Source organism: Capsella rubella, unplaced genomic scaffold (assembly GCF_000375325.1).
Source record: "Capsella rubella cultivar Monte Gargano unplaced genomic scaffold, Caprub1_0 scaffold_4, whole genome shotgun sequence".
Taxonomy (NCBI): Eukaryota; Viridiplantae; Streptophyta; class Magnoliopsida; order Brassicales; family Brassicaceae; genus Capsella; species Capsella rubella.
The window spans coordinates 12,551,743-12,573,567 of record NW_006238920.1 but is presented as its reverse complement, the minus strand read 5'-3'; the positions used below and the strand labels follow the sequence as shown (position 1 = coordinate 12,573,567).

At 35.7% G+C, this 21,825-nt stretch overlaps 5 protein-coding genes across 9 annotated transcripts; 3 read left to right on the top strand and 2 right to left on the bottom strand.

Moving 5' to 3' along the window:
- The first annotated feature begins 601 nt into the window (after positions 1-601).
- Positions 602-3,873, top strand: LOC17889875 (G-type lectin S-receptor-like serine/threonine-protein kinase SD3-1). 3 transcript variants are annotated; one of them, XM_006295740.2, is made up of 2 exons: positions 602-805; positions 1,284-3,873. In XM_006295740.2, the coding sequence occupies exon 2, from the start codon at positions 1,373-1,375 to the stop codon at positions 3,656-3,658; it is 2,286 nt and encodes a 761-aa protein (XP_006295802.1). In that variant the 5' UTR covers positions 602-805; positions 1,284-1,372; the 3' UTR covers positions 3,659-3,873. The 3 variants fall into 3 exon arrangements, with proteins under 3 accessions (XP_006295802.1, XP_023639712.1, XP_023639713.1); XM_023783944.1 differs by having other exon boundaries at positions 602-813; XM_023783945.1 differs by lacking the exon at positions 602-805 and adding an exon at positions 854-1,198.
- Positions 3,874-4,454: 581 nt separating this feature from the next.
- LOC17889962 (guanylate kinase 1) lies at positions 4,455-7,217 on the bottom strand. 3 transcript variants are annotated; one of them, XM_023783948.1, is made up of 11 exons: positions 6,986-7,183; positions 6,678-6,740; positions 6,421-6,534; positions 6,265-6,341; positions 6,034-6,163; positions 5,595-5,957; positions 5,368-5,489; positions 5,140-5,275; positions 5,020-5,065; positions 4,837-4,924; positions 4,455-4,751 (listed from the first exon to the last, which is right to left on the bottom strand). In XM_023783948.1, the coding sequence occupies exons 2-11, from the start codon at positions 6,678-6,680 to the stop codon at positions 4,670-4,672; spliced, it is 1,161 nt and encodes a 386-aa protein (XP_023639716.1). In that variant the 5' UTR covers positions 6,681-6,740; positions 6,986-7,183; the 3' UTR covers positions 4,455-4,669. The 3 variants fall into 3 exon arrangements, with proteins under 3 accessions (XP_023639716.1, XP_023639715.1, XP_023639714.1); XM_023783947.1 differs by having other exon boundaries at positions 4,837-4,927; positions 6,986-7,162; XM_023783946.1 differs by having other exon boundaries at positions 4,837-4,927; positions 5,368-5,957; positions 6,986-7,217.
- Positions 7,218-10,568: 3,351 nt separating this feature from the next.
- LOC17889149 (remorin 4.1) lies at positions 10,569-11,977 on the top strand. Its single transcript, XM_006294684.2, has 2 exons — positions 10,569-11,374; positions 11,627-11,977. Exons 1-2 carry the CDS (start codon positions 10,721-10,723, stop codon positions 11,825-11,827), a joined length of 855 nt encoding a protein of 284 aa, XP_006294746.1. The 5' UTR covers positions 10,569-10,720; the 3' UTR covers positions 11,828-11,977.
- Positions 11,978-12,547: 570 nt separating this feature from the next.
- LOC17888733 (dihomomethionine N-hydroxylase) lies at positions 12,548-14,871 on the bottom strand. The gene is made up of 3 exons (XM_006293920.2): positions 13,927-14,871; positions 13,480-13,753; positions 12,548-12,924 (listed from the first exon to the last, which is right to left on the bottom strand). The coding sequence occupies exons 1-3, from the start codon at positions 14,869-14,871 to the stop codon at positions 12,548-12,550; spliced, it is 1,596 nt and encodes a 531-aa protein (XP_006293982.1).
- Positions 14,872-16,430: 1,559 nt separating this feature from the next.
- Positions 16,431-19,306, top strand: LOC17889883 (calcium-dependent protein kinase 14). The gene is made up of 8 exons (XM_006295875.2): positions 16,431-17,240; positions 17,354-17,477; positions 17,576-17,719; positions 17,809-17,961; positions 18,051-18,166; positions 18,258-18,425; positions 18,507-18,737; positions 18,838-19,306. The coding sequence occupies exons 1-8, from the start codon at positions 16,737-16,739 to the stop codon at positions 18,991-18,993; spliced, it is 1,596 nt and encodes a 531-aa protein (XP_006295937.1). The 5' UTR covers positions 16,431-16,736; the 3' UTR covers positions 18,994-19,306.
- The last annotated feature ends 2,519 nt before the right edge of the window (positions 19,307-21,825 follow it).

Genomic DNA, 21,825 nt, shown 5'->3' with positions numbered 1-21,825 from the left:
TTCTCGATTTTTATATATTGATCGAATAAACAGTATATATTGATCGACCAAATAATTAGAAACCTGAGATAGAAAAAAACTAAACTCATTCATTAGTTTCCGTACCGCCGGACTAGGATAGGGATCCTATGCGAATCACATTACGAATCCCGTCGATTTCTTCTTAGTCCATTATCAAATCATTAGAAAGAACTGTTGGTCTTTCCTAGTTATATTATTATTCTGCTTGAATTATTGGTGCTTTATCGTATCATTATTATCATCTTTTATATCCATATTTTGTTGATTACAGATTAATTATGAAGGCAGAGGGTCCAGCTACTACTAAAGATTGCAAGTGTGAATGAACAGAGAATATGAACACTAAATCCATTGATTCAATCGAGTCGGCCAACACGTTGCACACAAGATGAAACTTAAACAAATCAAGATTTTTTTAAAAGATTTCTGTGTTCGTATTTGATTCTTTAAACTGTTGTTGGAATAAAATCATAAAATAAATACATTCTCTTTGTTTGCATCCTCTTCTTTAAAAGACACAACTCGTAAAAGAAAACGACAGAGTTCCATTAAAGAGCCTTACCCCAAAATAAAGAAAAATGTTTATTCATTTGTGTATCGTCGCTAAGTAAAACACAAACCACTTCCTTTTCCCATTGGCCAAGAGAAAGAGAAGCAAAAAATCTTGTTTCTAAAAATAAATTATCAGATTCATCTCAAACTCCTTGAAAGATCTCGACTCGGGGGAAAAAAACGTCTCTTTCAAATCTCATCATGCTTCTTCTTCTTCTTCGTCTACCTACTGGTTAGTTAGTGCGTCTTCACTGTCTTCCTCTTCATATATTTTTTTCACAGCTTTCGTTCTCTCAAGATTCTTATAGTAACCCACTCACAGCTTTTGTAAAATTCCTTCAAAACTCAATAAATCTTGGGGTCCCATATTTATAAAGCTTAAAAGTCTCTGTTTTTAATGGTCAATCTTTACTGTAATTACCCTCTCACATTTCTTCTTCGATGGCTCAGTTAGCTTTTTCTCCGGCAGATAAAATATATCAAATTTTTTATTTTGTCAACAACACTATTAATAATGAATTGCTCCAGTCAATTTGTTGATACTTGGTGATTTGATTTTACTGTGGGTCCAAGTTTGAATTTGAGCTTCTTCAAGTGCCAATCCTGGTTGAGCTGTGTGCTTGAGGTTCTTATTCATAAAAAAAATAAATCTTCTTTTTTTTGGTTCACCCTTTTAAAGTTTGGATTTTTCTTGTTTGTTTGAAACGCAGGTTTGGATTTTGTAATGATGTTGAGATGAAAGCAGAGTCTCTTTCCTTGTATCTTGTGCTGTTGTTGGATCTCTGAATCAGATACAAAGATGCTTCGACCTCTGCTTTTGTGTCTCTCTCTAGTCTTCTTCTTTGCGTTTCAATTCGTGGTTTCAGAGATTCAATTGGGTTCTAAGCTCGTTGTTGGTGAAAACACCTTGTGGGTATCCAACAATGGTGATTTTGCTCTAGGGTTTTTCAACCCACCTGGTTTGCCTAGCCGGTTCAGTGTTGGTATCCGGTTTTACTCCGATTCAATCCCTTCTGATCAGCGGAAGGTTGTTTGGGTTGCTGGAGCAGGTGTGTACGTTACTGACAACAGTTCTTACTTCGAGCTCACTCGTAACGGAGAATTGGTTTTGTTTGATTCTTCGTTGGGTGTTCCGGTTTGGAACAGCAAGACGAACCGGTTCTCTGTGTCCTCTGCTTTGCTTCGTGACGATGGTAATCTTGTGTTGTTGAAAGACAGAGGAGAGATTGTTTGGCAGAGCTTTGATACCCCTGCTGATACTTTGCTTCCAAACCAAAAGTTACCATCTTTTGAGATGCTTAGAGCTGCTAGTGAGAATTCTAGGTCTAGTTATTACAGTCTTCATTTGGACGATTCAGGGAAGTTAGAGCTGAGATGGGAGAGTAACATTACATTCTGGTCAAGCGGAAACGAAGCTTTGAAGAAGAAGAAGAAGATTGGAGCTGTGCTTACTTCTGAGGGAGCTCTGTTTCTTGAGGATCAAGACCTGATGACACCTGTTTGGTCTGCTTTTGGGGAAGATCATAACGACACTGTCAAGTTCCGTTTCCTCAGGCTTGACCGGGATGGTAATCTGAGAATGTACTCGTGGAACGAGGATTCAGGGATTTGGAAACCGGTTTGGCAAGCCGTTGAGAATCAGTGTCGTGTTTTCGCAACTTGTGGATCACAAGTTTGTTCCTTTAACAGTTCTGGAAACTCCGAGTGTACCTGCCCTTTTAATGCTTTTGTATCGGTCTCGGATCCTAAATGCTTGGTGCCTTATCAGAAGCCAAGCTGCAAATCTGGTTTCTCCATGGTGAAATTCAAGAACTTGGAATTGTATGGAATCTATCCGGCTAATGATTCGGTTATTTCTCAGATTAGCTCCCAGATATGCAAGAAGATGTGTTTAGAAGATTCTGCTTGTACTGCAGTCACTTACACGAACGATGGAAATCCTCAATGTCGCATGAAGCTGACGCGATATATCAGTGGTTACTCTGATCCATCTTTGACTTCAATATCATATGTTAAAACATGTTTGGACCCGATTGCTGTTAATCCAAACGTTTCTAAAGAGTCACCTGTGACCGTGACCAAGTCTCACAGTATCTGTCTTCCTTGTCTTGTCGGCGCAACTTCCACTACACTTGTTCTGTTTCTCGGAATTCAGCTCGGTATTGTTGTGTACATCTACCAGAGGAAGAAGAAGATAGCTAAGAAGAAAGCTGATCGATTCTCTAAAGCTGCAAATCCAAAAGGTGTGATGATATTCTCTGTTGATGAGATAAAGGTCATGACCGATAACTTTGACCATAACATAGGACCGGGGATATTCAAAGGGGTTATGCCGGAGAATGAACTTGTTGGGGTTAAAGAAATGGAAGCGACATTGACAGAAGAAAGGAAGTTTAGGAGCTCTGCATCAAAGATAGGAACAATGCATCACAAGAACCTAGCAAAGCTTGAGGGTTATTGCTGCGAACTAGGCAGGAGGTTTCTAGTTTACGAATATGCTAAGAACGGGTCTATACTCGACCACATTGTTGACCCTTTACGAAGCAAGAAACTAACTTGGAGAAAAAGAACCGAAACCTGCTTAAGCGTGGCTAAAGCTCTCTGTTACCTCCACACAGAATGCAGGGAATTCGTCAGTCATGGGAACTTAAACTGCGGAAACATTCTGCTGGGGGAGGATTTGGAAGCTAAGTTAACAGAATATGGATTTGGTTTATGCGCTGCAAATAAAGACGTTGAAGATTTTGGAAAGACGGTTTTAGCTCTAATAACAGGTAGATACGAACCAGAAGGAGTTGTAAGTGAATGGGTGTATAGAGAATGGATTGAAGGGAGAAAAGAAACCGTTGTGGAAAAAGTATTAGAAGGAGATTTCGATGCAGAGGAGCTCGAGCGGGTTTTGAGAATCTCGTTTTGGTGTGTTCAGGCGGATGAACGGTTAAGACCATCAATGGGGGAAGTGGTGAAGGTTTTGGAAGGTACATTGTCTGTTGATCCACCACCACCGCCTTTTGCTTGTGCAAGATCATCGCCAACTAACTCGTCAGAGTCTAGCCAATCGTTGTACGAGCCACAAAGGCTCTAAGTGAATGAAGTGTGTATAGTTTGAGGATCTGATTTAACAACAAGTGTAGTAGTGAAGGCTGATGATTCTTGTTTCTATTTTTGTAAGGTCTTAGCTTTGATCTTTTGAGTCTGAAAGGAAGTGTCTTTTGCTGAAAAGCTGATATTGGGCCTCAAAGCGTTCATGGGCATTTTTGTATGGACCAATTAAAGAATGATGTTTACTCATTAACAACATATCACCATGATAATCAAGTAAGAAGCTACGCTAAGAAGTTAAATGGTTTTGAACTTTTTGAAGACCCCTATAAGAGAAGGGGGCTTTGTTAGATACTCTTCTTGCGCGTCACGCCACGCGCTTGTTTTGGCACAGTGTAAAGTCTTTTGTACAAGGGTTTGTACAATGTACTAGTGGAGCAGGACCATGTTCACAGGACCAGAACCATTAGTGGGCTTACACGAACCTTCCTTATACTACAATCCGACCGACTTTGTCCCCACCAGAGTGATCCTGAGCCTAAGATTCAAAAGCAGTTGCGGTATATGAGCGGTGCAGAGATAAAGATGAAGAGGACATGACACATAGAGACTTTGCTCCAAAGTCCCAACTTGTTCTTTGGCTGTCTCTTTCTTTTGTCTTCCTCTTTGTAATTTCATAGGCTGCCTTTAAAAGTTCAACTGTTAACTGACACTAACTGCTGTCTTTTCCCCAACACAGGACAAAGATCAAGCCTTTTGTACATCCAAATCTTGAGTCATGTATTCAAGTTTTGCTTTTTTTGAATTTGATTCTTGTTCTTTTCTTAATCTTTGAGTCATTTAAAAAAAAAATCAACTTTGATTATTCGATTCTTGTCAATCCAAATTACAACCAACAGTATCATCATCCCAAACTCTTTAGTAATTATCATATCATCCCAAACTCTTTAGTAATTATCATCATCAGCATCATCATAACTCTTTAAATGTCTTATCTAATCCAAGGAAATACGGCTATGTAATGAATGAAATAACAGTTTTGTCTTTTGTCATCTTAAAACTTAATGGCTTCGACAAGAATCCCCCTTGTTCTACCCGGTGCTCCTCCATTAAGCGAAGATAAATCCAACACAACCCTGCATGCCATCATTTAACACAAGGTCATATTATAAGTTTAGCAAGCTCATAGAAACATAAGAACATTACATCTTAGCTGCTTACTTGTTTCTTGTTTCTTCACCTGTTTCTTGAACAATGATCTTATCTTCCAGTTTAGATACAGTGTGCTTGGTGGGAAGATTGATCCCTTCTGCTGCAGAATCATGAAATTACAAAAAGCAATTAGTTTCCATATTCACTTTATGGTTTGGAAAAGAAATATATGCACAATGTTCAGTTTCTCACTTTCTACATCATTGACAAGAGCGACTCCATCTAGCCCCAAGAGTTTCTGGAAACAGAGCCGGTAGTGTTACGCATTCAGAACATTACAACATTTTGAGCAATTAACTAAAGGTGGTTCACCTTGAGCTTCTTATAGCACTCCTGGAGGTTGTCATTATACAAAATAAGACCAAAAATGCCGGAGGATTTCCCTTCTTTGATCTCTGCCTCAGCATTTCTTAGCCGCTTTTGAATTTGCTCCTCTGTCTCAGTTCCCCTGTTATTTTAAGACAATAAAATTGATAATAATCTTACTGGAAATTCTAACAAAAGATATCAATAACTCATATTGTAAAGCCTGGTTTTTACCTAGCACGGAGCCGATCTTCAAGCTCTTTCATAGAAGGAGGGCATACGAATATGAACACTGCATCGAGAGAACTCGCTCTCACAGACCTTGCCCCTTGAACATCAATGTCAAGAATACATCTCTGTGTGGAGCAAAAGAGCAAAAGAGAAACTCGTCGTTTAAGAATCAATGACATTAAAAACGTATCATCTGTAAATCCAAAAGCTTTGTTATATATACGATATACCTTTCCTGAATCTGTTACCACCTCGACAGACTCAATGCTGGTTCCATAGAGATTACCGTGAACAGAAGCAAACTCAAGAAACTTTCCATCTTCAATTTCTTTCTCCATAACTTTTTTGTCAGCAAAGTGATAATGAACACCGTCTCTCTCCATAGACCTCGGAGATCGAGTTGTGTGGCTCACTGAGAACCCAAACATTGAAGGAAACTCCTTCATAAGCATTGAGATAAGCGTTCCTTTGCCAACTCCAGAAGGACCGCTAATAACAATAGGCTTCTCGGCATTCCCTCTCACACCTTTACTCCAAGCAACAACTTCCTTCCTTAGTAATTTCTTATGTTCCCTCACATAAGGACTATCTACCTATTAATGTTCCAACACATGAGAACTCCGGAATGATACTCTCAGAGATACTAAACAGCTGCAAGAAATTACTAACCTCAAGGAACCAGATGGAGTCATTGCAAGCTGAACCTTTCTTAATAACCAAAATCCGACCTTGTTTAAGAACAGACGCGGAGTACCCCTTGCTGGGCTTAGGACCTGTCCCAAGCACAATAGGACTAAACCTACAATACCAAGTGATTCTCAAATCTATAAGATTTCTTCCTGACATTAAAAGTAGAGTTCTTGCCACAGAATATCTAGAAACTACATAGCATTCACCCACCAGTTGTTACTGTTTTTGTCATGAATTCGAACCCCAATGGAAAAAGTGTTCCTTTCATGATTTCCACCAATCACAAACTACCCAAAATAAACCTCAAATCAGATAATGATCAACCAGTTTAGACAAAACTTGGACCAAAACCTTAAGTTAGCTTACCGTTCGATCGCCGATATCGACTGATATCTCAGTGATCTCGGATTCAGATTTTACACCGACGCCATTGGAGTGTCCGTTCTCCAGATGATTCACTAGAAACGCTGGAGCTTCTCCCTAACAACAGCAATGAAAATGAAAAACCCATCAGAAATAATGAAGGAATAATAGAACATAGAATCAGAATGATCAGCAACCATCCAATGTAAAAAAACTAGAGAGCTCTCTAGCAATGAGAGTGAGTAGCCAAAGAGGCTCACCATAGAGAGATTCTAAGCCTCCAAAGAAGAAGAAGAAGAACAACACAGCCTGAGCAAAGGGCACTACAAGCACATAGAAGGGATCAAATAGAGCCAAAAATATATACAATTTAAAAAACAAACCTTTTATCTAAGTTTCAACAAGAATTCAAGGAATCAGGTTCCCATGATTAAAAGAAATGAAACACTTTAGTCAAAACCCAAATGCAGAATTCATGGAAATAAAGACAGGAACCGTAACGTAACACACAGATCGATAATAAAAAAAAAAGTAGCAATGAGAATACAAGAACCCCATGTAACCGTACCTCGAGGATGAACACCTGAAACAGGAGAAAGACGAAAGCTTTCTTTTTGGGATTACACGAAACAATTCCAAGGGTTTCAAAAGGAGATATAAGCTCAGCTTTAAAAAAAATATATATATAATTGCAATAATAAGATTCGATCTAACTCAAAAAGTTTTGTCTCGATTTAAAATCCTTTTTTGAATTATATATATATTAAATGTCTGGATTATGAAAGAAGGAGACAACTTGGAGATGATCGAGTCTCTATCTCGGTGTAGGCAAAGGCAGAGCTGCCTCTCTCTCTCTCTTTCTCTCTCGGTGGCACGTCCTTGTTATATTATATAGGTCGAAGAGAAATAATAGATAGTGAGACTACGCCAGTCAAGGAGGTGGCTCTTATATTTTGTTTTTTATTTTAATTTTATTTCACACTTTTAGTTGTCAAATCAATTTTTAGTTTTATTTAAGATGATATTTTTAATTTAATAAGTTACACTAGTAATATGATAATTTGACTTTCATTTTCTGTATGTGTAACTGTGTATATATACGTAAGGTTGAAACTTGAAATAAAGTTGGATTTGGTTCCGATCGATTTACGATAAAAAAAAATTTATAAATCACCGACTTTTTTTTTTCCTTTGTGTTAATTACTTATTAATGTTGTTGCTGTATTTTCATTATATAAATTGATGTTATCAATGATCAAATAGAAGATTAGAATGACATATTCTGGAGGTTAACCATTGACATGGAGCCAGTGTACAGTGTACTCAAGAGTTAGAATGACATATGGGTTGGGTGTTTCTGATTTTGAGAAACCAAACAAGAAAAAAACACAACGATCAGGGATAATGCACCGACTAATTGTTAAAAGCTTTACAATTTTGAGTGCCCGTGTCTATCTATGTTCTCGACAGATGGATTCAAACAGATAGCTCTAACATAATTGAGCCTCTAAATATGTGATCGGATAGGAATACGTGACTCCTTATTTCCCACTTCTCATTAAAAAAAAGAAAAAAAAAAAGAGAGAGAACAAAATATTTGATTACTCTCTCTCTATCATTTAAATTCTTTGGGTCACAAATGAAACAAGTTGGAATGCTTCAGATTAAGGAAACAAAGTCATATAGCTTAGTGTAAGTGGATACCACCTCCACTCATTATCTCACATATTTTTTTAATTCTAAAACTCGAATCTTAAAATGATAAACACTATTTAGTGACTGAAGATAAAAAAAAAGATGGAGGGAGCTAGTCTCCAAAGCCCTTTTTGTGTATAGTAGTAATTTCTTATGGAAGGGGAGAAGACATGAAGATATCATAATGCCCTGAAGATATAACATCTCCCAACAATGACTGCATGATATATGTATTAACAATATGGATGCTCTTCTTTGAGTCAGGTTCAATCTACGCGGATGACATCAAGGAGATTCTCTCTCTCCCGAAAACATAGACAAATTTGAGTTCAGAAACCACAAAACATAATACTTTTGGATGGCATACATATTGTTGGCGATATCATCACTAGCCTTTTCATGGATGTTTGATCTCGTTGCCATTATATTGAACACGTACGTACACTCTCTTTTTTCCTTTTGTTGACGAGCCTGTGATGTAAATTTTGATTTCTAGACTTAATTATACCACATAAACACTATTTGCCTAAAACTTTTAAGTGCCTATGTATAGGATAATCAAAATTTACATGCTGTAATTAATTGAAGTAATACATTAATAAGACATATATGCATAACAAAAAGACATAGTAGACGGATATAACAAATTGTTAAAAAAATATCACTAGCTACCAAGCTTCAATCCTATAGGTACATAAGCGTTAGATGGTTAAATAAATCTAAACAATGTGATTAATAAATTAAAAACTCATAAAATAGAATTGAATCAATTATCAATTGAGATTTTGCTTTAAATCATAAATAAACTCTTCCAGTGCATTTGGATAATCTAAAATTTTATTGTCCTGAAAATGTATTAGGATAGAATGCACTAATTTTATATGGCGATCCAGTGACTCAACTATATCAAACTTAATATCATCGCCAGTCACTAATTTATGAGCTTTTGCTACATTCTTAAAACTGCTATGTGTATAACCTTCCTCTTCTATCTAATTTTATATTGGTATTTTGATATGAAATCGGTTGATCATCAACTTTTGTCCATAGTCTTGTTCAACATTTGTGTATAGTTCCATATAATTTTGATTTTGATTAGTTTATATAATTCATTATATAAATAGTTTATTTAGTTGGTTAAGTATTTTGTCTAATTTCCTTAAAAGATATAATATAAATTAATGTTGATAGTCAATCAAGAAGTACAAATACTATTTGAATTTTTCCAAAAAATATTAACTATATTTAAATATAAACTTAGCAAAGACATTTTCTTACATCTAGATGAATTAATAGTTTTACATGCTTAAATGTCAACTAACCATTTTATTTGTAGCATCTCTCTGAAGGCTAAATAAAGTATATGGTCTCAAACGATACAAGTAATTATATGTATAAGTCAACTTTTAATTTCACTATAAAACACATAAATTTTATAGGGGGGCATACGAATATGAATACAGGAAAAAAAAAAGCAATGTGGAGAACATAGGAGGTATGTTATGATGGTCTGTTTAGGAAACCAAAAAAAAAAGGATGTTATGATGGTCTGTTTAGGAAACCAAAAAAAAAAGGATGTTATGATTGTCAGAGAAGCAAATTTTTCAAAATAATTTCATCTATAAATTTACTAATATATAAAAATGGACCACGTCTTGATAATATACATTTAGTAAACATGTTTTAATCAAACGTGAAATGTGTGATACATACAATTTAATTTAAGAGATCAAATAATACAATTTATTCTAGTTCTACATGCTGTTATAATACATTAACACGTCGTATAAATAGACATAGCAGACAGTTATAACAAATTGTTATAAATAAAATAAAATCACTACAAAGCTAATCAGAAAAATACGATACGTGGCCACTCACAAATGGTATATCCAGACTCCAAGCCATTATGATGCGGACATACGTGACCTGATTTTGGAGGGAATATTCAACTAATCAGATATGTCCACGTTGACAACAATCTTTCGTAGGCGACATGTGTATACTATCTTGTCTTCGTGGTAGGGTCTTAAAACTTGCCGACACTCTTTCTTCGTTTGATTTTACATCTTATAAAAAAATTTCTTAAGAAATCTTGACAAATCTTTTCTCCTAAAAAGACAATAATCCTATAATGCTTAATAAAACTTCATAGTATCGCTCGCTGGTACATTTGTTGTTTCGACCTTGAGAATTACGGCACAGTTTTAGCTTGGAATATGTGAAAATATTATACTTGATCACATTTTTATCATTAATATTATTATTTTTTGGTCTCTTGACTTATCATCATCAGCATCATAGACAAGCACGTATCAGAAGGTTAAATGCAGTCGCTATATACCGGACCAATGTAGTGTTCACGAAGTGGTCCTTTTTCATATTTTAAAATTTTGATAGACCTTCTTGAGAATTCTATTTTCCTTAATCCTTTTCTTTTGTCGCGTAGTGTTTTTTTTTCCTCTAATCTAATCAAAATCAGAGCTAAAAAAATCATTACCAAAACCAAATTTTAGCTTGCCTGAGGTCAGAAGAGATAAAAACTAGTTTGATCATGATCTTCTTTCTTCTTTGACGATCACAATTCGTAAACCCTAATTCTCAAACTATGCTGACTCTTTACGGTCAAGAAAGGTCACCGGACGCCACAAGTAACCACAGAGATGATGAGACGACGGAGACTATCGTGAGAGACATCCACGCGCTAACTCCGACGCCGGAGGATAACTCCCGGACGATGACGACGACGACTTTGCCTCCACCGCCTGCTTTCCGAGGCTATTTTTCTCCACCAAGGTCAGCAACTACCATGAGCGAAGGAGCTTCTTCAGGAGAGAACTTCACAACTATAAGCAGAGAGTTCAACGCTCTTGTCATCGCCGGCTCCTCCATGGAAAACAACGAACCAACGGCTCGTAACGTCACGCAGCGTGAAGATGAGAGACAACACGACTTGATGAGGATTCACGAGGAGAGGGATCATCATGAAGAGGAGACGAATCCTTTGGCAATTGTGCCTGACCAGTATCCGAGTCCGGTTTTGGATTCTGGAAGTGAGAATGGACCGGGTCAGGGTCAGGGTCGGGTTGGGACGACGACGGTGCAAAGGGTGAAGAGGGAAGAGGTGGAAGCGAAGATAACGGCGTGGCAGACGGCAAAACTGGCTAAGATCAATAACAGGTTTAAGAGAGAAGACGCCGTTATTAACGGTTGGGTTAATGAACAAGTCAACAAGGCCAATTCTTGGATGAAGAAAATCGAGGTGAATTTTTCTTTTTTTTTTCTTAAACAAGTAATTTCCGGTCCCATATGTACGATGATAGATTTTATTAACATAATTTTTATATTAACAACATAGTTACGTAAGATTTTTAATCTGAAGTATGGGGGATTTTTATATTCACAAATGTTGTGGATTGTACCAGGCCTTATGACCGGGATTCATGATATTGTGAGAATATATATGAATAAGTTTAGCTAACATATATATATTGGGATCAATGGATGGATGCAGAGGAAGCTAGAGGAGAGAAAAGCGAAAGCGATGGAGAAAACGCAAAACAAAGTGGCAAAAGCAAAGAGGAAAGCAGAGGAGAGAAGAGCGACGGCAGAGGCAAAGAGAGGGACAGAGGTTGCAAAAGTTGTTGAAGTTGCTAATCTCTTGAGAGCTGTCGGACGCCCTCCTCCCAAACGCTCATTCTTCTCTTCCTCCTAGTTCCTTTTTTTTTTTTCTTTTTTTTTTGTGTGTATAATCAAACCATTAAATTAAACATTACTTGTTGTATATACATATTAGTTATATTTGCTAAAAAAGGGGACATTTAGGTTATAATATACGCATAAATGAGAGTGTACGTACGTAGTACTGTTGTGTGGTTTTATACTTTTCTTAGTCCATACAGAAGTGGTGTGTGATCCAAATCTGAAATAAACAAAAAAAAAAGTGGAATTAATTCAACTCAAGTTTCTGTTATGAGTTTGTTAAAAAAAAAGATGAAAAAAATCAAGTAGAATTTTATTATACCATTCATATATGCTGATTAGAGGTACTAAGTGTATGACTCAAACTTGATGAATCCCCAAATATTACATTTGTTAAATTGTGTTGTTTGGCGTAGTGTAAAAAGTAAAAACCAAAGAAAATTATTACAATTACATGCCTAGTCAAATTTTGATGTGGGCGATGAAATGAGTTATAGCCATTGCCCATCGGACGTCATGCGATAGTGCTTGAATTGGATTGCTCCGTGTAGCTGAATATGGTATATATATATAAAAAGTTGGAGTGGCCAGCTTTTCTATGGGTTTAGATGAGTTTTGGTAGCTCCCTTAGGTAGAATTTTAAAGCTTTTTCGATTTTCTCTTATTGCTCTTTATAGTAATGGCAATACAAAATAACTTAAAAGTTTTACAATTACTCACCATCAATATGTCATCACCTTGTTTGCAATTTCGGATACATACGCTGAGTCAATCTAGGTTTCACAGATGCCAGTAGAGACTTCGCGATGAACAAATTACGATCTGCTGGGATGAGATCGACCTTACTTGTACCAGGAAGGTGGCTCCATTCGAAACCTTGGAGAAGCCTGGCTAGTAACATGATGGTCATAGATATCCCAATCTTAGATCCTAAGCAGCCACGCCTACCGGTGCCGAATGTCACGAGCCGCATATCCGGTTCCATTAAACTCACGCTCAGTGAGTTCCCACCATGTCCATCGAGGTGTCGTTCTGGTTTGAAAACATTTGGTTCGTCCCATATCTTAGGATTCTGACCAAGTCCTAGACGACTCACAAGAATATGGCTACCTATCATTGCAATCAAGCAGATACCACATGGTTTGTAAACACACAAGCATGCTGTGAAGTGTGAACTCATGAACATATTTGCCTGGCCCATAGTCCTATTTAACATTTTAACGGTGGACATAGGAAGATAACTTATATATATCTTAATGACATCTATTCACCGTTTTGATATTTCAACACACATTTTAAAAAATTCGAAAATTTTCTAATTATATTGTTAGTTTCATTGTATTCAACATGGTTCCTACCAGATTTTCTCTGAAGCTTTTAACAAAAAAAAATTTAACCAATTAAAATGTTAAGAAAGAGTTGGCTGAGGAAAAAAAACGGGTAAGTGTAAATCCAAAAAAATAAAATGAAATTGATTAGTCGGTTTATAACCTTCGTCTATATGCATATTTCACATGTTAGCTCATGCTCATGCTCACTCTCACTTGTGCAGTTTGTTAAATTAAATTATTTAAATATGGTTCGAGATCAGATTGATCAATTTGGTTTGGTTCAATTTAGTTCTTTAGTTCCCTACCTCTGCTGCATGCATGAGTTATATATTACCTTTGGGGACAAAATAACCTGCGAGGGTAGTATCTTCTCGAGCTCTGTGAGGCAGCATGAACGGATTGACTGGGTGAAGCCGGAAAGATTCTCTGCTACAAGCTTTGATGTAGTTGAGTTGTGGTATGTCTGATTCTTGCACAAATCTGTCTTTGCCAACTATCATGTCCAATTCATTTGTGGCTTTCTCCAGAATCTCTGGATGATTCAACATCTCTGCTATAGTCCACTCCACGTTATTCATCGTATTATCGATGGTCGCAATATTGATATCCTACATATAACAAAATATATGCATAAAGATTTTATCAAACCTTAGGATTTTTGTAATATAAAAAATTTATACTGGGGGACGTAATTATGTATATATATATATTTTGAAACTATACTTGAATATTAGTTAGACCCTCGTATTAATTGTAAGCATAGTGATGAACATCACCAAACCTTGCATTGAGCTCTAATCTCATCATATGTGAATAAGAACCTTCCTTGGTCATCTTTTAGCGTGATTAAGATATCAAGCCAATCTTCTCCCGTCTCTTTTCCACCTTTGTCCCTCCACAAATGCATTCTCTCGTGGATGATCGGGTCGTTGCACTTGTTGATTATATCAACCGCTTCTCTAACTTCCGCCTCCTTTCCATTTAGGTTCCATCCTCTAAGACAAGGGATGTAATCCGTTACGTTAAAGCTGAAAAAACAATCAAGAGACCGATATATTGCGTCCATGTGTTCTTTCTCTTTCGGTCCGAGACCATTACCATTCTCGGTCGCTTCTATAAAATGCCTCCGACCAAACATCATCACCATCATCACGGCATGGCAATAAATACCCGTGATGTCTCTCACATTGACTTTTGTTTTTGTACACCCTAATTGGCATAAATTGAAGACATACGCAACGATGTTATCCGCTTCTAGAGTTCTATCACTTAGGGACTTCTTCAGCATTGTCGGTGACATTAGTTTGGCCACCATCATTTTCTTTAGCAGCATCCACCTCTCCCCGTAGAAAGAAAAAATCACGTCCTTATAGCCTTCGCTTATGATATTGCTCGAGTACGACTCCACTCGGTCAGCAAAAGCCTCGTCCCTGTCTCTAACCACTTCTCGAGCAATCTCGCTTGAGGTTACAGTGATGACGTGAACGCGTGCGAAACGGAAGCAAGCTATCTCCGTTTTCATGCTTTCCATGACGTCGTGTAGCCACAGGTAAGTTGGTCGGTTTAGGCTGAGGTACGCCAAGTTTCCAATAACAGGCCATCCCCGTGGCCCCGGAGGAAGCTGACCTTTCTGTTTCGTGGACCTAAAGAAACGTATAGCGAGAAAAAGGACTAGCTTAACAGAAAATAGAACAAATGTTAAACTTGATGGCTGTGCAAGATTCATAATCATGATTTTTTTTCTTTTCAAGTGGTCGATGAAACGAGTCCTTTTTTTTCTGAAGAAATAATGGAAGAAACTTATTATTAAAAGGAATAAGGAACGTTTTGTTTGTGAAGAATAGTGATGTTATAATACGTACGTAGGTTTTACTTATAAAAGACCGAACGTAGAGAGGTTTAATGATTTTTAATCCAACAAGGTTGCATATGAGGCTTACATGAGATCTTTTGTATAGCTGAAAGCATGAGATCTTTTGTATAGCTGAAAGCTCTTCGATGAATGTTATCCACATAAAATCAAACCAGGTCCAAACTTAAAACAAGATTCTTTTCTTGAATAAAACGTTTCTTGAATCGTTCCTTTCTATAAATTTATTGAGTGTCCAGTGCATGTCCCCACTCTTAATTTCTCGGTTGGTTGTGTTTTTCTCTACCTTAAATATGGCTGCAACGAAAAGATTTCTTGGCCTCAAAACTCGATCCTCCGATCAATATTCCTATAGGTAAATTAAATACTTCTCTCTCCGTTTTTAACTGATGCTTAAAATTGTTATACACAGATTAATAAAATACTCCTTTTGTTTCACAAAGAGTGCATTTAGAGTTTTATTCTTGTTTCACAAAGAGCGTCATTTTATATTTTCAATGTAATTTTTACACTAAATTTCCAAAGTGTCAACCATAACTAATTAAACCATTAAATAAGAGTATATATGTAAAGTTAAATGTTTTCTTAATATGTGTGAAATGTGTCAAAGTGACACTCTTTGTGAAAACATCATTAATTAAAATGAATTCAACTAATAAGAAAATAAAATGTAAAATACAATTGGTCAAAAAGTTGAAGACGCCATTTAAAATGAAACAATTTTTTGGGTTAAAACATGCATCATTAAAAAGAAAAGGAGAGAATAAGTTTAAACAATATGATAAATAAACTAAAAACTCATAAAATAGAATTGAATCAATTATCAACTGAACAAATTAAACTGTTTTGTTTTGTTTGTAATTCAAACCAACACACAAATTTAAATCTCTTTTCATAAAAAAAAAAACAAGAAACAATATACATCTAACTCAATTGGTGATTATTTCACGGTAAATATATACCACCACTACAGAGAAATAACATAGAACAAAAAAATTACCAAAAGAAACACTATAGAGAATGTAAAAGAAACATCAAATGTTGTAGCATTGAAGCTAACTTTATTTCTGTTCGCTGCATTGGAGATTAGAAGTGTTTAACGAAAAAAAAAAATGGCAACTCAGATCCATCCGTATGCCTCTTAAATATATATAGATACTACTTAGGCGTTCGTTCATGACTTCATGTATGTTGATTTTGAGTGTTTTAACCAGAAAGATTAATTTAAGCAAAAAATTGGTTTTCTCCTTGAGTCAATGTTCTCCACATATCAAATCAAATACTAAAGATTTAAGATTTCTTTAAATTAGGTATTTTTTAGATTTGCTTGGACATCACGAGAAAAACGAAGCCCTAAAAATAAATTATTTAAAGTAGGACATATCTGATTAAAAAAAAAAAACAGAAATCAGGATAACAAGAAAAGACAGAGAGATTAGGGAGGGAAAGAATTTGTGAACTTTTTTTGTTTTGTTTTCTTTCTTCCTTCCATATCTCTCTGTAGTTTTGTCTTCAATAATTTTTTTAAAAAATTGAACTTTCTGTAGAAATTGAAGAAAAACAAACCCTTTGATATGATTCGCTTCGTCTTCTCTGGTTCCAAGTCAAAGATCCTTTGATACCATTTCTCCTACTTGCTTTCCCGTTTTTCTAGGGTTCTTGTCCCTTCTTTCAAGAAGGTTTTAATCGGTTAGTAGAATTGGTCACGGCTTTGGTATATAATGGGGAATTGTTGTGGAACAGCGGGATCGTTGATTCAGAACGATAAACAGAAGAAAGGTTTTAAATTGCCAAATCCTTTCTCAAACGATTACGGTAACCACCACGATGGCCTTAAGCTTACCGTGTTGAAGGAGCCAACGGGTCACGAGATCAAGCTTAAATACAAGTTGGGTCGTGAGCTAGGTCGAGGAGAGTTTGGGGTCACGTATCTATGCACCGAGATCGAGACCGGTGAGGTTTTTGCATGCAAGTCGATCTTAAAGAAGAAGCTGAAAACGTCTATTGATATAGAGGACGTCAAGAGAGAAGTTGAGATCATGAGGCATATGCCTGAACATCCCAACATTGTTACTTTGAAAGAGACTTATGAGGATGATAAGGCTGTTCATTTGGTTATGGAGCTTTGTGAAGGCGGTGAGCTCTTCGATAGGATCGTGGCTAGAGGGCATTATACTGAGAGAGCTGCAGCTTCGGTTATTAAGACAATCATTGAGGTTGTTCAGGTTCGTGAAGGGCGTTTTTTTTCTTCTTGTTTGGACATGATTGATATGTAACATTGCTTGAAAGGCACGTTTTTATGTGAGGGTAATGTGGCTTGCCTAAATGTGTTTTGCAGATGTGTCATAAGCATGGGGTAATGCACAGAGACCTAAAACCTGAGAACTTTTTGTTTGCAAACAAGAAAGAAACTGCTTCTTTGAAGGCTATTGATTTTGGTCTCTCTGTTTTCTTTAAACCAGGTGATGTATATTAATTATCATAATTAGTGGCTTTGGCAAGGCTGCTCGGTTTTGTGGTGTTGGAAGCAATATTTAACCCACTAGTGTTTTGTTTACAGGCGAGAGATTCAACGAAATCGTTGGGAGTCCTTACTACATGGCTCCCGAGGTATTAAGGAGAAGTTATGGACCAGAAATTGACATTTGGAGCGCAGGGGTCATTCTTTATATATTGCTCTGTGGTGTTCCACCTTTTTGGGCAGGTTTAGTTTTGTCAAATCATTTGAATTTTGTGTGTATTTTGTAAAAACTACAAAGGTAATGACACCTTTTCTATCTTGTATGTTTACAGAAACCGAACATGGAGTCGCAAAAGCTATTCTTAAATCTGTAGTTGATTTCAGAAGAGAGCCTTGGCCCAAAGTTTCTGAAAATGCAAAAGATCTGGTAAAGAAGATGCTTCATCCTGATCCAAGGCGTCGTCTTACAGCTCAACAAGTCCTTGGTATCATCTCTGCTTTCAAAAATGCGATACTGTTTTACTTCATCATATGAAATCAGTATTAAGACATAACAATCATCTTTTGTTTACAGATCATCCATGGATACAGAATGGTAAAAATGCCCCCAATGTTTCATTAGGTGAAACCGTAAGAGCAAGGCTTCAACAATTCTCTATTATGAACAAGCTCAAGAAAAGGGCACTCAGGGTATGTACTAATTTCTTATCTACAAGACATATGGTCTAGAATTTTATGCATTCGAAGGAGCTTGAGATTTATAATTACTTTCCTTCCATAGGTTATTGCTGAGCATCTATCAGAAGAAGAAACATCTTGCATAAAAGATAGATTTCAAGTAATGGACACAGGCAATAGAGGCAAAATTACCATCAACGAGCTAGGAATCGGATTGCAGAAACTCGGGATTGTCGTTCCTCAAGATGACATTCAAATCTTGATGGACGCGGTAAGCTGTTTAAGCAATTATTGAATCAAAAAATTTCACATGCAAAATGGCATTGACGCTAGCTGGTTTTTTTGTAAACAGGGAGATGTTGATAAAGATGGTTACTTAGACGTCAATGAATTTGTAGCCATATCGGTACACATCAAGAAGTTAGGCAACGACGAGCACTTAAAGAAAGCCTTTACGTTCTTTGACAAAAACGAGAGTGGTTATATCGAAATAGAGGAGTTAAGAGATGCTTTGGCAAATGATGTTGATACTACTAGTGAAGAAGTTATTGAAGCCATTATCCTCGATGTCGATACCAATAAGGTTGGTAGACACAATTTGAAATATAAAAATCTTTCTTTACAATGCGTAAAAAGGCTAATAATTTAAGTGTCCTTGAATCGGAAATTATTTTTTTTGGCAGGATGGAAAAATAAGTTATGAAGAGTTTGCAACCATGATGAAAACGGGAACGGATTGGAGAAAAGCTTCGAGGCAGTACTCGAGGGACCTGTTTAAGAGTCTTAGTCTTAAGTTGATGAAAGACGGTTCCTTGCAGTCTAATGGAGATACAAAGTAGATAAAAGCTTGGAATCCGCGACAAAGATACTTATTAATTTATCAGTCGCAGAAGATTGAATTGAATCTGAATCAAAGGTTCTTTCTTTTTGGTGTTTTCTTTGTCTTCACTTTCTCACAACTTGTTAGTTAGTTTTCAACGGGTATCAGTTAAGCTTTAGGCCTTTATATTATTGTTGAATGATCAAGCATATGATCAGAAGAAGCCCGTTTGTGTAGATTAATTAATTGTATGTGAGGAAAATGAAGATCATTAATAATTTTTTTGTTTCTTTGTGAATTGTGTACGTAACATAGTAAAATGATCGTAATTGACGGCGATTACGTTGGTTCGGTTATTTCGTTTACCTTACAGATATTATAAAGTTGGCAAAATACGTAAAGAAGAAAGTCGTATGTACGTAGTACTTCTACGTTCTCAAGTTACAAATTATTATAAGATATAGAAATATAAGAAATAATAACGGAGTAGAACACCTGATGCAAATTTTATTAATTCTGAAAAGAACATTATCATAGTCATCTCAACTCAATTCCTTGGCACTATGCATTTTATCCACAATTTGCCGTGTGAATGGTCGATTTGTGATTTTGTGATTTGTGGTCTTTCCATAATTTCAGGACCAACTAATTTAACTGAAACATCTTTATAAATTTATAAATATATATTGATATATCTAGTTGTACACAACACCTCTTCTTCAACTCTTATGGGCGTCTATCCGTTTCTATTTTTATTTTCTTTGTTTTTTATATCAAAAAGGAAGCACAAGAACTATGATATGTGTGATCCAAACGGTTGATGTCTCTCTGATATCTGTGTGTATAGAAGAATTATGGAAATTCGAAACATATTTTTTGCAATTTTAGCTATAAGCTAGGCTAGACCACCAAAGTTTGAGGATAATAGTATCTTCTAATAAAAAATAAAAATAATATTTTAGTTCTATCTAATAAATTCAAAATTTATGTTACTAAAGAGTTTTTTTTTTCCTTATCATGTGCACGAACAAGGTTTTTCGTTTTCTATAACAAATCCCATCAAAGAATTCAGCTAAAAAAAAAAAATTGGACCAGTAAATGATTCAATTTGTTATTCTATATTTAGAATATTCTACGAGACATATATATATAAATACCGTTTTCGGTGCATATCCATATATGCATGGACAGAGTTGGATCATCCAACTTGGATGTATATAGATCCTTATCAAAATGCCAACGCAAATGTGTGAAATATCACGTTATTTTTGGTTGTACCATAAAATTTCTTACGCAACAAAGGATATGACATATCATATGATATACAATAGTGTAATGTTCATTGAAAAGCTTTTTCTTAAGCCAATCTAATAGATTTGTTGACAAAAAATAAAAAATTTAAAAAAATTTAAAAAATTTATAAAAAATCTTATGTTTATGGTTTTTTCTATTTCTTTATTTTACGTTCTGTTCTGATTGTTTTGTAAAAAAAATAAAGTGAGAACACAATTCTATTCGATGCCGAAATGACTTTTCTTTATGGCAAAGCCTATTTCTAAAAAAGTAAAAATGGAGTTTTAAGGTCACAATAAAATGTACAATACATATATATATATATATATATATATGTACAGAAGAATAATATGTATATTGAATCCCAACCAACCATCACAAAAAAAATAGAAATTCAAGTATGAACAAGAACCTACAATTAAGGAGAGTTTTAAAACAACTTGAAAAATTTCCCAGAAGTCACGCTTTCGTCCATACCGTTGGGTCTCTAGCTCGCAAGCTTCACACATATGACTCATCCTTTTGATGTATACATACGTTTTTAATCTACGTATATAGTATTGAAAGGTCAAATTATATATATATATATATATTATTATTATTTAGTCGATAATTACCTTTTGTACGTTAATCTAGTTTTTACTCAGAAAGATATGCATGCATGGGCAGTAGTCTCACCCGTTGATTTAGGAAGTTGGTATTGTTAGTTGTTTAAGAACTTTTCTTTTAAATCCGTAAGTCAAACTTTTTTTGTTTAACGTAGCTTCGCTTATGTTCTAACGAAACTGTTATGCTGGAAAATTAAAGTCAGATTAGAACTTGCTACTAGCTAATTTTAAGGGTTCACGTATCGATTCTTGCTTTTCTAGAAGAAACACGTACAAAATGGGTTTATATTTTACTGCTCAATCATGTGTGAAAACTCATTGGAAAATTTTGACCACGTGCTAATTTGGAATATCAGACCATGCTCACAAATTAAAATTGCACAAGTAAAATAATACACACATATTTGTTCAACGGCAGACACATTTGCTTAACTCTCTCTAATTAAGTCTCACGTGCATCGCCTAACTTTGCTTCCCATACGGCATACGTATGTAGCGCTATAGTAGAATTTAACGAACGACGTCGTTCATTAGAACGTTTTCTTGTGCATATCCTTTTAAAAAAAATTATTTTTGTTTTTGCTAAGACTTTTAAAGTTATTTGACAAGAAAAATGGGATGTTTTGTCTTCGTTTTTAAAGAGATTGTCCCAAATATAATGTAGTTCTGTCTTTCGTTACTTTTATTTTTGGGTGTGAGGTCAGATTCTTTAACTTTTATCCATGCATTAATAATAAATCGACTTACGTGGGTGATGGGATGATGAACAAATAATAGTATCCAATTACGATCCGACTTGACAAACAAACAAACAAAAGTCTAAAATGGCGTGGCTAAATTGACTATACAGACGCCAAATTTAATATTTTTTTTTATAATAAGCAATGAGATGAACGAGGACGAAATTGCGGCGGTCACGTGAACTTGAAGGGTAGTTATATATCGCCATT

Bases quoted from the DNA above. Each gene is read 5' to 3' on its own strand.
- LOC17888733 (XM_006293920.2), bottom strand. From the start codon at position 14,871: ATGAATCTTGCACAGCCATCAAGTTTAACATTTGTTCTATTTTCTGTT. The intron at 13,754-13,926 runs GTTTGGTGATGT...TGTTATATGTAG, and splicing joins AGATTAGAGCTCAATGCAAG to GATATCAATATTGCGACCAT. The intron at 12,925-13,479 runs GTAATATATAAC...TTGCAATGATAG, and splicing joins AGGTTATTTTGTCCCCAAAG to GTAGCCATATTCTTGTGAGT.
- LOC17889962 (XM_023783946.1), bottom strand. The intron at 6,164-6,264 runs GTGGGTGAATGC...TTGGTATTGTAG, and splicing joins GACAAAAACAGTAACAACTG to GTTTAGTCCTATTGTGCTTG. The intron at 5,066-5,139 runs GTGAACCACCTT...CTCTGTTTCCAG, and splicing joins AGTGCTATAAGAAGCTCAAG to AAACTCTTGGGGCTAGATGG.
- LOC17889149 (XM_006294684.2), top strand. From the start codon at position 10,721: ATGCTGACTCTTTACGGTCAAGAAAGGTCACCGGACGCCACAAGTAAC. The intron at 11,375-11,626 runs GTGAATTTTTCT...GGATGGATGCAG, and splicing joins CTTGGATGAAGAAAATCGAG to AGGAAGCTAGAGGAGAGAAA.
- LOC17889875 (XM_006295740.2), top strand. From the start codon at position 1,373: ATGCTTCGACCTCTGCTTTTGTGTCTCTCTCTAGTCTTCTTCTTTGCG.
- LOC17889883 (XM_006295875.2), top strand. From the start codon at position 16,737: ATGGGGAATTGTTGTGGAACAGCGGGATCGTTGATTCAGAACGATAAA. The intron at 17,720-17,808 runs GTTTAGTTTTGT...GTATGTTTACAG, and splicing joins TGTTCCACCTTTTTGGGCAG to AAACCGAACATGGAGTCGCA. The intron at 18,426-18,506 runs GTAAGCTGTTTA...TTTTGTAAACAG, and splicing joins TTCAAATCTTGATGGACGCG to GGAGATGTTGATAAAGATGG.